Source organism: Python bivittatus, unplaced genomic scaffold (genome assembly GCF_059951505.1).
Source record: "Python bivittatus isolate LINGU-HERP-01145 unplaced genomic scaffold, Pbiv_v1 ctg000590_np1212, whole genome shotgun sequence".
Classification (NCBI taxonomy): Eukaryota; Metazoa; Chordata; class Lepidosauria; order Squamata; family Pythonidae; genus Python; species Python bivittatus.
In genome coordinates, this window is record NW_028277086.1 from 20845807 (window position 1) to 20860245 (window position 14439).

Below are 14439 nucleotides of genomic sequence, written 5' to 3' on the forward strand. Positions count from 1 at the left end.
TGTTTTCAATACACAGTGTGTTGCATGTATTTCGAAATAGATATAGGTTTAAAATAAAGTGAATATTGTAAGCATGTATACTTTTGCCTGTAAAGTTAAAACTATGCTGCAGAAACACATTTTCTAAATTTGTAGAGAGCAATATAAAATACTAGAAATAATATCATGTTGACCTCTAAGTATCCTGGGCTCTTTTCTTGGCCTATTGGCCTATTTTCTTAGTTTCATTTCCCTTTGTTTGGGGAATTCTGCTTTGGCAATTCTTGAACATAATAAAAAGCCCATGTAAAAATATCCATAAAGTTCAGTTTTATATATACAGTAAGTCGTTGAAGGTCATAGTATATGTGACTTGATATAATAATCTTTCATGTCAGGTTGAAGTAGTTGAAGGAGTTGCAGGAGAAGAAGATCACCATGATGAACAAGAAGAACATGGTGAGGAAAATGCAGAAGCAGAAGGCCAGCATGATGAACATGATGAAGATGGTATGCTTTATCACTGCCTATGGTTGGGACTGGGCCTAGATATAGCCCTACGCACGCTTATTCAAAGAATGCCCTAAATTTTTCATTGAGTTTTACTTTCTAGCAAGTCTGTGTATTAAATTGCAGCATAAATTATCCTTACATCAGTCCCATTATAAGTTAATAACAACTGACCTCCCATATTGATTTCAGTTCTTCAATAAAGGATTGCAAAATGTATATCCTTTATTTTAATGCAACAAAATCCATAACTCAGCTTATTTCTCCACAAAAGTGGTAAAAATAGTATTAATGCAACTTGTATAGCTATCAAAAGCATTGAAAAGGATCATATTTACCATACAGCACATCCCCAGCCTGTTCAGGAAGAGCTAAGAAGGGCTTTTTGTTACAAGCAGGAACATAATGAAAGAATTATACAGATTTCCACTGTAATGGTAATTAGTGGGTGAGATTTAAACTAGTTTTGTGAAGAACCTGAAATATTCTGTAATCTAAAATACAGTGTAAAAATAGTTGCATACATTTCATTATACTTACCATTAGGAAGCGATATGGAGTTGGATTTACTAGCAGCAGCAGAAACTGAGAGTGATAGTGAGAGTAACCATAGCAACCAGGATAATGCTAGTGGACGCAGAAGTGTTGTCACTGCAGCTACAGCAGGATCAGAAGCAGGTAATGTGCTTTTTGTCAGCCTTCCTTTTCCTGGGATAGCCCAATACGGTGCAATAAAAAAAATCGGGATGAGAATTGCTTTAAGTTTGAGAGATCGTTTGAAAAGTGGAGAGATATTTTGTCTGCCTATTATCTAGGGATGACTTGAGGATTCCTTATACTAGAAAATTGAATATAAATGGAAAAATAAATTTTGTGAATGACATACATTGTAAGGTATGTAAAAATGGAGTTTTGTCTGTTAACATTTTTTAAAATAAAAGACTTCATTATATATGCTGGAAATAGGAATTTCTAAACAAGGCTAATCTAATTGAAACAAGTGGGGCTACAACAGTTTAAACCAGGTTGGGCAATGTGTAATTCTCCTGATGTTGGATTGTAACTCCAGTGATCTCTCAACACTGAAAATACCTAATATGGCTAATGGGGGTTGAAGTTCAATTGGAAGGCCACAAGTTGCCCATCTTTGCTTTAAAGAGCCATTAAATTGCCCTTAGTAGATTTGCTCCTTCAAAAAAATCTGAAACAATCACCGTTTTGGTATATTTTTTTTTTCATAGGAGCTAGTAGCGTACCAGCTTTTTTTTCTGAGGATGACTCTCAATCAAACGACACCAGTGATTCAGACAGCAGTAGCAGTCAGAGCGATGATATAGAACAAGAGACCTTTATGCTGGATGAGCCACTGGAGCGGACAACAAGCAGCTCTCATGCAAATGGTGCAGCCCAGGCACCCCGCTCAATGCAGTGGGCTGTACGTAACACCCAGAATCAGAGGACCACCAGCACTGCACCATCTAGTACCTCTGCTCCAGCAGGTATTTCAAAAGTGATTTTTTTTTTATTCCCAGTCTCACGTTTTCTGATTTACTAGATTTTTATTTTTTTTTTGGTCAAAGTAGATGCAAATTTGTACACAGCCTGATCCTGCAGAATTGTCTTTTACCTGTCATGTGGTACTTTCTGTTGTTTAACAGCCACTTATGAGCGGGACAAAGATGGAGGTTGTGCTTTGGGATAAATTCTTGAGCTTGCTTTTGTCTATCTCCTCTTCTCAGAATGCTCTTCTTTTCCTCCCTTTAGCAAGTTCAGCAGGCTTAATTTATATCGATCCATCCAACCTGCGTCGGAGTGGAACCATCAGTACAAGCGCAGCTGCCGCGGCCGCAGCTCTTGAGGCGAGCAATGCTAGCAGCTATCTAACATCAGCAAGCAGTTTGGCAAGGGCCTACAGCATTGTGATACGACAAATATCTGATCTGATGGGATTAATTCCCAAGTACAATCATTTAGTATACTCCCAGATCCCAGCTGCAGTGAAGCTGACATATCAAGATGCTGTAAATTTACAGGTACAATGCAGTGTGCTGATTTCCAGCTATATTTTTTAAAAAATGAAAATCTGCCCTTTCCCCATTCAAACTCATCACTCCTTTCGTCACAATAAATGATTACCTATTTGGTCAGTATCTATTTACTTGCCTATTCTTTTTTTTTTTCCTTATTTGCTCTATATGCATCTGCTTTCTTCTGATCTAATGGGAGGAATTTCCTCCCTGCATTATAACAGAAATTCCTGAAGTTTTTTTTAAGGTGCTCTCAAGCTTTGCCAAAATATATTGGATCCATATACCAGCAATGGATACGGCCAAATCCAGACATGCGCACAGTGGATAAACCTAACCCTTCCCACATACCTATTCATTTGTCTTGTTCAAATAACCACAAGGTTTCTCTGTCTCCCACTTTTCAGCTCTGCAAAAGGGCACAGGATGAGAGAAATCAAAGGCAGACTGATATAAATAATTGCAGGACTCCACAGTCTTGTACTGTGCTGAGGAAAATAGAGATGCTGATAGGGAGACCATCAGGCAGCCTGCTAAAGATGCTTCTCATAATTAACAAAAGACATTCTTTGCACCAGGCTCTGCTCTCTAGCAGCTGAAATTTACTCAGTTTATTTCAGTCTCCCTCATTCTCCAGACAGATTTGCAAGCCTATTTTGAAAACTTCTTTGGAAGCTTAAGCCTTAAGATCATTCAGTCAATAACATAACAAAGAATGCTTGGTAAACATTTCTAGCCATTGTTCTCCTTTTGCTACTTTGCATTCATTGATGCATTCCAAAGGGTAAAGCTGCAAATTATAGCAGGAGGGCTTACATTTGTGTTTGCCTGGGATGGAGTAAGGGAACTGAAAACCTGGAGTGGATTTCAGGATGGTTCTGCGGTCCAGATTTAGACTGCAGCTAGGGATTCCTTACACTCATCTCCAATCTCTGTGTTCTTGATTGACCAAAATAAGATAAATGGCTCCTTGTAAATCAGAATGTTAGTCAAAGGAAAATTTGAAAAGAGGTCCAGTGCTTCCAGAAATGTAAAAGATTGTATGTATATTAGGAAAATTTATGAACTATCATAATTCATCTCTGTATTGTTTGCATGTCACAAATGGCTGATAATATTTTATTTAGAATTATGTTGAGGATAAACTGATTCCCACTTGGAATTGGATGGTGAGCATTATGGACTCCACTGAAGCTCAGCTGCGTTATGGTTCTGCACTTGCCTCTGCTGGAGATCCTGGCCATCCAAACCATCCTCTTCATGCATCACAGAACTCAACCAGAAGAGAGAGGATGACAGCACGTGAAGAAGCTAGTCTAAGGACTTTGGAGGGTAGAAGGTATGTTAACAATTGTATGTTAAAAATATCTCCCATAAGTAATATGCTTGTGCCAAAAAATTCAGTGCAGCAATCTGCATTCAGAAGTATAACTTTTATTATAGTAAGTACAGTCATATTATACAAATCAAGTGATAATATCTTAGACTTAGTTAACCATGAATTTTTTTTAGTTCAGCGATTGTAGTATGTGTGATACTCTGTTATAATTGCAGGCGTGCTACACTGCTCAGTGCTCGACAGGGGATGATGTCTGCAAGGGGAGATTTCTTGAATTACGCCCTCTCCTTGATGCGTTCTCACAATGATGAGCATTCTGATGTTCTTCCAGTTTTGGATGTCTGCTCATTGAAACATGTAGCATATGTCTTTCAAGCTCTCATTTATTGGATTAAAGCAATGAACCAACAAACAACTTTGGACACGCCTCAGCTGGAACGGAAGAGGTAGAGAAATCAGATCCATGATAGACTACTAGCTGGTTGAGCAGCAAGATGTATTTTTTCCTCTGTCTTTCCTAAGATTAAATGTGTTTTAGGGTACATCATGCATTTGTGGCAGACAGATACAGTACTGTGCAAAAGTTTTAGGCAGGTGTGAAAAAATGCTTTAAAGTAAGAATGCTTTCAAAAATATATATTGTAATTGTTTATGTTATCAATTTACAAAATGCAAAGTGAGTAAACAGAAGAGAAATCCAAATCAAATCAATATTTGGTGTGACCACCCTTTGCCTTCAAAACAGCATCACTTCTTCTAGGTACACTTGCACACAGTTTTTGAAGGAACTCGGCAGGTAGGTTGTTCCAAACATCTTGGAGAGCTAACCACAGATCTCCTGTGGATGTAGGCTGCCTCATATCCTTCTGTCTGTTCATGTAATCCCAGACAGACTCAATGATGTTGAGATCAGGGCTCTGTGGGGGCCAAACCATCACTTCCAGGACTCCTTGTTCTTTATGCTGAAGATAGGTCTTAATGACATTGGCTGTATGTTTGGGGTCATCCTGCTGCAGAATAAATTTGGGGTCAATCACACACCTCCCTGATGGTATGGCATGATGGATAAGTATCTGCTTGTATTTCTCAGCACTGAGGACACCACTGATCCTGACCAAATCTCAACTCTATTTGCAGAAATGCAGCCCCAAACTTGCAAGGAACCTCCACCATGCTTCACTGTTGCCTGCAGACACTCATTATCGTACCGCTCTCCGGCCCTTCAGCAAACAAACTGCCTCCTGCTATAGCCAAAGATTTCCAATTTTGACTCACCAGTCCAGAGCACCTGCTGTCATTTTTCTGCACCCCAGTTCCTATGTTTTTGTGCATAGTTGAGTCACTTAGCCTTGTTTCCACGTCGGAGGTATGGCTTTTTGGCTGCAGTTCTTTCATGAAGACCACTTCTGGCCAGACTTCTCCAGACAGTAGATGGGTGTACCTGGGTCCCACTGGTTTCTGCCAGTTCTGTGCTGATGGCACTGCTGGACATCTCCCAATGTCAAAGGGAAGTAAGCATGATGTGTCTTTCATCTGCTGCATTACGTTTCCTTGGCTGATCACTGCATCTGCGGTCCTCAAGGTTGTCCGTTTCTTTGTGCTTCTTCAAAAGAGCTTGAACAGCACATCTTGAAACCCCAGTCTGCTTTGAAATTTTTGCCTGGGAGAGACCTTGCTGATGCAGTCTGACTACCTTGTGTCTTGTTGCTGTACTCAATCTCACCATGGTGTATGACCTGTGACATGAAACTGTCTTCCACAATCTCACCGTAATAGCAGAGTTTGGTTGTTCCTCACCGAGTTTTAAGCCGCCTACACAGCTGTTTCTGTTTCAGTTAATGACTGAAGAAGAACATGACTGTGTTTCAACTTGCATATGAAATTGATGATCATTAGCACGTGCTTGGTATAATTGATTAATCATACACCTGACTCTAATCGTACAAGATCCTTGACTTTGTGCAAGTGTACAAAGTGTGCAAGTGTAAGAATTGATGCTGGTTTGAAGCCAAAGGGTAGTCACACCAAATAATGATTTGATTTAGATTTTTCTTCTGTTCACTCACTTTGCATTTTGTAAATTGATAAACATAAACAATTACAATATATATATTGTCGAAGGCTTTCATGGCTGGCATACGATGGCTGGTGTGGGTCTTCCGGGCTGTGTGGCCGTGTTCTGGAAGTTTTGTTTCCTAACGTTTCCCCAGCACCTGTGACCGGCATCTTCAGAGTGCAGGAGCACAGACAGGAGCAGTTCTCTCTGTGCCCAGGGTGATGTGACCCTTTTGTGGGTATTTATAGAGATCTGCGGGGGGGAAGGGGGGGATTGGGGGGGTTACTGAGTGGCTGCTTGTTTTGGTGTCAGAATATGTGTGTATCTTCCTGGGGATTAGGCAGGGTTTTTTCTTCTATTGAATTGTTAACGAGGGGCTGCTGGGGGTGATTATGGGTGGGTATGTCTGTGCTCCTACTCTCTGAAGATGCCGGTCACAGGTGCTGGCGAAACGTTAGGAAACAAAACTTCCAGAACACGGCCACACAGCCCGGAAGACCCACACCAGCCAATTACAATATATATCTTTGAAAGCATTCTGACTTTATAGCATTTTCAAATTTGTCATTCCGAAGGTCTCTAATAGCTTTAAGATGGTTAATAGGCAATTTCCAAACATGATTAGAAAGGGAGGCTTGAGAAATTAATATCCTTTAAAAGGCTCCAGTGCAGTTGCAAGCAAGATGGCTGATCAGTTCGTCTCCTGGCACTCAAACCCTTGGAAAACCGCTGTCCTGCAGTGTCCTCGTGAGGAGCAGCCATCCAAAGCACATGTGGGTGATCTCCCATCCTCTCCTTGTCTGGAGAAGTTCCGAGGAACTGGTCTACTACTGGTTCCTCTATCTTTGCCATGGTCATTGGCTCTGCTTTCGCTGAGATGTCTTCAGTTTGCCATACCTCCCCTGGAAGCCGGCTGTATGGTATCGTTAAAGGATTATATAGCCAAGTATTTGATTATTTCATGTGAGAAAGTGGAATAAGCAATGCAGTTTTTAAAATTAAATTTTCTTAGAGGTTACTCTGAGAGCTGATTTTCACAACAGGAAGTCTAGTAGACATTTCTCAGAAAATTAACAGGTGCAGCAGACAGCCACCTTCACAAATAAGGCAAGTCTCTTTCCCTTTATATCAAAAAAGCTTGAGAAAACCAATCAGAACCGTACCATCTTAAATTGCCTACATATAGGTTTTTCATTTGAAAGTAGAATACTTGCTGGGATTCTTAGGTGGTAACTGTAATCCATTTTCTAATAACTATGATTAATCACAGCTCTAAAATTTCTGATTTTTGGATTAATTGCTCCCGTTCTAAGTTGCTACAAGAGAAGTCTTGCTGAGTTTTACAGTTGGGTATCTAAAATGGAATCTTTGTTCATTTTTTTGAGGACTCGAGAACTCTTGGAACTTGGTCTGGACAATGAGGATTCAGAACATGAAAATGATGATGACACAAATCAAAGTTAGTATTAATATGGCTTGGGGAGAAATGAAACTGAATGGAAACCTAATTATGCCTCATATGCCTAATATGGGTTTTGGGGATTAAGAATCTTTTTATTAATAGATATTTTAAGAAATCATTTAAGTATTCAATTTAGCATAGTAGAATTACAGTTCAAAAATAAAATCAGTCATCTCGTAATGTATTGTCATTTTTGCATAATTACTGAGACATAGTATAACTGATCTAATGAAGCAAACTATGGTATTTCAGTAAAGGAAAATAAAACACTTTTTAGTGAAAGAGTACATTAAGCAATTCTATATGGGACGTTTTAAGCAAATGCAAACTACCCCGTTCATCACTTAGTAACTTCCAGATATTTGGCTTTATAGTAGTAATGAAGGATTGTTGTCTCCTACATCCTCACTTATTTGTTTGGATTTTTCCCTCTTGGAAAGAATAATATTAGTGTGCAGGGATGAGTGGCTTACTGTGCTCCTTCACTTGTCCCTCTTTCAGAAAATTAATTTTGCAGAGCAGGATGGGAACAACCTTAGGGTTAAGTTCTGGTTGCTCATGCAAAGTGTTTCTTCACCTAAAAATACTGGGAAATGGAATTTCTGGTGGATTAAGTCAGAAGGCTTTGGAAATTCAATTTCCCAGACTCCAATGTTCACAGCTTTATGTGAATTCCAAGGTCTTCCTATGTGAACTACCTTCATATTCTTAATGCAGCCTCTCACCTTTTAGGGACACAGAATTTGAGGAGCTCAGTTGCTAGAAATAATAATATTATTAAGATTGTCACCTGAGAGATAAGTATTCAGTATGAAAAGAAATGAGATCTTCATAGCTATGCCTGCTGGTGATGCTGTTGTGTGTTCAAACCTCCCTTGGAAATTAACTGGAAGGAATTTATGGATAACCGAAGTTCCTTTGGGGGGAAATGGTAAGGAAATGCAAGAAGAAAGAGAACTTGGAGAAGACAGAGGAGAAAGGAAGAACTGAACTGTAGCAATCTCTATAATTGAACTCAGTAATGTTAAAGATTGCAGATAGATAAACATGTCTGCTTATTTTTGCATTTTTAATTTGGGATAATGGTATTTGCTATTTATAAAGTTCACTATCATTATCATTATGGTTTGTATAGATAGAAGGATGCCTTCCATAATATGATATATATAAAAGAAACAACTTCAACCAATTCCAAATGCCTGAGCTTATTTTTCTTTTCTCTCACAATGAATTTTAGTGGGATTTTAATCAGTTTATTTTCTCCAGCCATTAATAAATGGCAATACTATCCTTTTCTGAATATTAAATGTTAGCAAGTGTGGCATGCAGTGTGAATGAATTCAGCCTTCATTTACTATGATTTAATTCTCATTACCAATTTATTTGATAGGAAGACAATTAAAGAACTGACGTTATTGGCAAAGCAATCTATCAGTGATAATATATTTGTATAATATTTGTATCAAAATAGTAATATATTATCATTGATAGGTGATTACATAATATTAATAATTAGATATTTCCAGGTATTCCAAAATTGAATGGTTTCCTGATTTCCCTCCTTCACATTTCTGCCTTCCAGGCACTACACTTAATGACAAGGATGATGACTCCCTTCCAGCTGAAACAGGCCAAAATCATCCATTCTTCCGGCGATCAGATTCTATGACATTCTTGGGCTGTATTCCACCTAATCCTTTTGAAGTTCCTCTAGCAGAGGCCATCCCTCTGGCAGACCAGCCGCATTTGTTACAGGTGACATTGACTAAGAACATTTATTTGGCGTGTGTATCGCTATTCTGGCCCCTTCAGGTTGAGAGATCAGGACCATATCAGGTGACTTAAAAACGTCCTATTTTTTTTCCAAGTAGAGGTCTTCTATGTATTGTTGAAGGCTTTCATGGCCGGCATACGATGACTGGTGTGGGTCTTCCGGGCTGTGTGGCCGTGTTCTGGAAGTTTTGTTTCCTAACGTTTCGCCAGCACCTGTGACAGGCATCTTCAGAGTGCAGGAGCACAGACAGGAGCAGTTCTCTGAAGATGCCGGTCACAGGTGCTGGCGAAACGTTAGGAAACAAAACTTCCAGAACACGGCCACGCAGCCTGGAAGACCCACACCAGTCAACAGAGGTCTTCTATCATTTCAGTAGTATTTTTGTTGAAGCATGGAACACCACTCAGGTGTTCTCAAAAGCAACAGAAATCAAGCATACACAGATATCTCAGCAGCAGGCCAAACAAACCAACGTACAGTGCTTTTTAAATTTACATCACTTCTGTGTGAATGTAAGTAGAATAGTTATGTGTGTGCACAATCACATTTTTAATGCTATCTCCAGCATTCTGTCTACGTTCCTTTTGGAGGTCACACACATTAACCCATCTGCATCCAACTTTACAAAAATCTTTGCAAGAAATATTGGCAGCTTATCTTCCAGGCAGTTAGGCAATGACATGAGTGGGGAAGAATGGTGTTTTTTCCCCTTGTATCTGGGTTTTGTGATCTGTGGCTAGCCAGAGCATCATTTCCACACAAAATGTTTGTGTGCAGTGTATACCTGCAGCTTCAGAGCCAACACATCCTGTTTAATCCAGCTTGGTCAAGACCTGGGACCCAGCAACCTCATAACTGGTCATGTCTGAAGATAATTAGGCCATGGTGGTATGATTGAAGGAGAATGGGGGAGTCATAAAAGAATGGTGGCAGAATCCCACTGCAACTCAGATGATACAGGTAGTCCTCGACTTATGACCATTCATTCAGTGACTGTTTGAAGTTACGACAGTGTTGAACAAAGGAACTTATGACTGGTCCCTGAAGTTATGGCTGTTTGCAGTGCCCCCACAGTCATGTGATCAAAATTTGGGCACTTGGCAGCCTGCCCACACTTAGTACCACAGGGGCGTTTCAATTCCCCCCACCCACCTATCTCCTGCCCCATCTATGCCCATTTGGCCCCCTGTACTCCACAGCCCCTGCTGCCCTAGCTGACCTTTACCGTTTTCTTGCTCCTGCTGCTGACCAAGCATGCCTGGCCTGGCTTTGTGCTGTGCTGCTGGGCCAGACTAGGACTGGGCTTCATGTGGTGCAAAGCAGCTTCCTGACATGTCACAGCTCTGGGGCTGCAAAAAGCCCCAGAGCTATGGTGCGCCAGGAAGCCCCTTTGCACCGCATTGCTGGGCTGGGCTGGGCTGCGCTTTGCATGGTGCAAAGGGACTTCCTGGTGCATTGTGGCTCTGGGGCTGCAAAAATCCCCAGAGCTGCGGTGTGCCAGGAAGCCCCTTGGCACCACGTGGCTGGGCTGGGCTGGGGCTGGGGCTGCACTTCATGTGGTGCAAAGGGGCTTCCTGGCATGCTGCGGCTCTGGGGCTACAAAAAGCCCCAGAGCCGCAGCATGCTAGGAAACCCCTTTGCATTGCGGGAAGCGCAGCCTAGCCAAGCCTAGCCCAGCAGCACAGTGCAAAGGGGCTTCTGGTGTGCTGCAGCTCTGGGACTGCGAAAAGCTTGTAGCCCCAGAGCCGCGGCTCCCCAAGAAGCCCCTGAGCCACAGCGTATTCTTTCCCTGGCCTTCCTGAGCTCGCGCTGCACTGCAGCATCCCTTCCTCCAACTTGTGAGCAGCCTGTGCCAGCCCTCCCAGGCCTCCACCAACCTCCCCATGGCACCCCCATGCTACTTACCTGGGACTCCAACCTCTTCCAGCTTAACAACCCGTGTGTCTTGGAGTTAGAACAGCAACCGGGGCTGTCCAGGATTGCCATCACTAAGTGAAGCGATTATGTGATGTCACACTTTACGACTGCATTGCTTAGTGATGGAAATTCTGGTCCCAATTGTGGTCGTAAGTCAAGGACTAACTGTACAGGGATTGAATAAACCCGTGTGGAGTATCTTCCAGATTGAGTTTCATTTAGTGGTTGTAATATCTTCCATCTAATTTATTCCCCTACTTTCTGGGAAGCATTCAGATATATAGGGAATCCAGACTACAATTGCATGTCTCACATTACTTGTGATTAATGTCAACCAGAACTTATAATTAACTAGGGCTATGAAGCTGGCCTCAAACTGTAGTTTGAAATCCAACTTATTTGTCCTTAATATTGGTTCTGATTTATGCCTCAGCCATGGAGCAAAGCAGAATAGTATAGGGGAAATTCTTAATAGAAGGAAGATAGATATGTCCGTACCCCACATGTTTAAGTGATCAACATTACATTTGTCTCACTGTTAGCACTAATATTGCTATTCCTGGATAAATTGTTTTTTCAGCCAAATGCTAGAAAAGAAGATTTGTTTGGTCGGCCAAGTCAAGGTCTCTATTCATCATCTGCCAATAGTGGGAAGTGTTTACTAGAAGTGACCATGGATAGAAACTGCCTTGAGGTATGAATTTGTTACTTGCATTATAATCCATAACCTTCCTTCCTTTCCTTTCCTCTATTTCCTCTTACCATTGCTATTCTGTCAGAAAGGTAAATATAACAGTGCCTATGCTTTCCTCTATCCTCCACTCTCTGTGAACTTCCTGAGCTTGTGAGACTCTTGCTTTGATTTATGGGATTGGAAGACAAAATTGTTACTCTTATGTAGTTGCCACTGTCTTGTTTTTACCTTGTTGATTTTGATTCCTTTTTTAAAAAAAATAATTTTTGTTAAAGATTATAATTGCAATAGTAAAAACTAATGCAAACTAAAAGAAAGAAAGAAGAGTAAAAAGTGCAAAGAAAAAAAGTAGAGAAAGAAAAAGAAAAGTACATAAAGAAGTGACTTCCAACTTTCATCACAAGTATAAACAATTTTAGTAGCTTTTCACCTCTTAATTTACAACCAATAATCTGTTGATCCCATGTCCCATGTCTTAACTATAAACAAATCCATAAAACATTGTCATTTCACTCCTGGTGTCAGCAAAAGTCCATTAAGGATTGCCAGAAATAACAACATATCTACTTTAACCTTGATCAAATAAACCAAGTTTATATTCCTTCCTTTTACTTGTAAGCATCTTAATCTTTAGTCCATTCAAATAATGTCGTAGAACTTCTTTTCATTTCTTTTTTACCCCTTCTCACAAGATTCCTCCAAGCTTTAACAAACCTCTTTTGTAATTACTTTACAAAAGAATTATCCAGGTCACTCTCTTGGTTTATTATATGTGATTCCTTTTTGATTTTTAAAGCATCAACCAATTTCTTTTGTATGTCCAATGCAATATCTTTTTCCATGTCATAGCCTGTCATTTGTAGATCCACTTTCAGTGCCAACTCAGTCTCTGTCTTGTCAGATAAAACTTGTTCCTCTTTTGCAATTTCTTCCAAAGCATCTTTTGGAAGTCTATCCATAGAAGCAAACATCACTATTGACAATGTTGATATTAACTTCTGGTTCCATTTTTCAAAAGTATCCTTCAGTATTTCCAATGTTATAATATTTTGCATCATTCTGTAGCAGTTAATCAGGTTTATGTATTTTCCTTTAATTAAAATCTTTAGTTCCCTCTAGTGTTGAATTTAAATTTTTTAAAATCTCTTTTACGTCTTAAAAAAATTCAAAACAAGTCGACTTTCCCACAAGAAGGATTCTTTGTAATTAATTCCAAAATCTCATTTCAGATTTATCTGGGCCCTTAATCCATTTATAACTTTCTAAAATCAAAGTCTTAATTAGCTTTTTTGCTGTTTATTTAAAAAAAAAATTAAGTTCTTAGGCTTGTAGTTAAAATTTTCATTCATTAAGGATTGAAGGCAGACTTACCCGGTGTTTTCAGACTTGTCAATCTAAAGGTTTCTAATAGCTGAAAAGTAGTTAATAAGCAATTTCCAAATGTGATTAGAAAAGGAAGTATGTGAACTTAGTGTCATTTTAAAGGTGCCAACCGCAGTTTGAGTAGGATGGCTATTTCCTCATCTCCCAGTGCTCAAAACCTGCTGGAGACCGCTATTTTATGGTCTCCTCGTGAGGAAAAACAAGGAGCACTTGTGGCCGATCCCCTGCCCTCTCTTTGTCCAGAGAGGTTCGAAGAGCTGGTCTACTCACTGGCTCTTTGTTCTTCATCATGGTCATCGGCTCTGCAAGCTGTAGTTTGCCATTTCTTCCTCCGGATTTTGATTCCAAATACTGAATGATGTGAATGATTAAAAAATGCTTTGGTATTTTAGAAATGGGTGATTTTAAAATACATTAACAATTTTTAAAATATATCTGTGAATAAAAATGCTTTGGTGTTTTAGAAATGGGGCTGTTAAAATACTTTCACAACTTTTAGAATATTTCTGTGAATTCAGAGTCATCTGTATGTACAAAATATATGTGGTGACATGAGATTTGCAAAAGAAAAAAATGCTTTCCATCATCCAACATTAGTTTCGGTAGGTTCCAAAATGCTATTTTGAAATATGCCATTGTGATTGATTACGTATCATCAAGTTGTTGTCGACTCTTAGTGATCACATAGATAGATTTTCTCCATAATGATCTGTCCCTAACCTGGTCTTTCATGTCTTCTAATGGTGCACTCATTGCCACTGTAACTGAGTTCATCCACCTCGCTGCTGGTCATCCTCTTCTATTTCCTTCTATCTTTCCTAGCATTAGAATCTTTTCCAGAGAGCTAGGTCTTTGCATAATGTGTCCAAAGTAAGATAATTTGAGCCTGGTGATTTGTGCCTCGAGTGAGAACTCTGGGTTGATTTGATCAATGATCCATTTGTTTTTTTGGGGTTTTTTGCTGAAAAAAAGCTTGCTGCTTTTTCAGTGAAAATGTACAGGTTGTCCTTGCTTACTGACTGCTCATTCAATGACCGTTCAAAGTTATGATGGTGTCGAAAAAGGCGATTTACAAGTGGTCCTTGAAGTTGGCCATCAAAGTATCCCAGTGGTCACATGACCATGATTCGAGTCCTTGGCAACTGGCGCGCATTTACAATGGTTGCAGCATCCCGCAGTCACACGATTGCCATTTGCAATCTTTACAGCTGGCTTCCAACTAGCAAAGTCAGTGGGGAAGCCATCAGGAAGTCACAAGTCTCTGTCTTGGGATGTTGTGCTTAACGACTACAGCTGGA

At 40.0% G+C, this 14439-nt stretch overlaps 1 protein-coding gene across 8 annotated transcripts in view; it reads left to right on the top strand.

Annotated features, from left to right (window-relative positions):
* Positions 1 to 14439, top strand: part of UBR5 (ubiquitin protein ligase E3 component n-recognin 5) — a 100111-nt gene that overhangs the window by 69166 nt on the left and 16506 nt on the right. For all 8 annotated transcript variants that reach the window (XM_088149063.1, XM_088149066.1, XM_088149065.1 and 5 more), the window contains 9 exons: positions 378 to 489; positions 1036 to 1167; positions 1731 to 1988; positions 2254 to 2522; positions 3644 to 3855; positions 4071 to 4301; positions 7297 to 7370; positions 8956 to 9128; positions 11645 to 11758. In XM_088149063.1, coding sequence (XP_088005189.1) covers positions 378 to 489; positions 1036 to 1167; positions 1731 to 1988; positions 2254 to 2522; positions 3644 to 3855; positions 4071 to 4301; positions 7297 to 7370; positions 8956 to 9128; positions 11645 to 11758 — 1575 coding nt within the window. The remainder of the gene's footprint in view (positions 1 to 377; positions 490 to 1035; positions 1168 to 1730; positions 1989 to 2253; positions 2523 to 3643; positions 3856 to 4070; positions 4302 to 7296; positions 7371 to 8955; positions 9129 to 11644; positions 11759 to 14439) is intronic.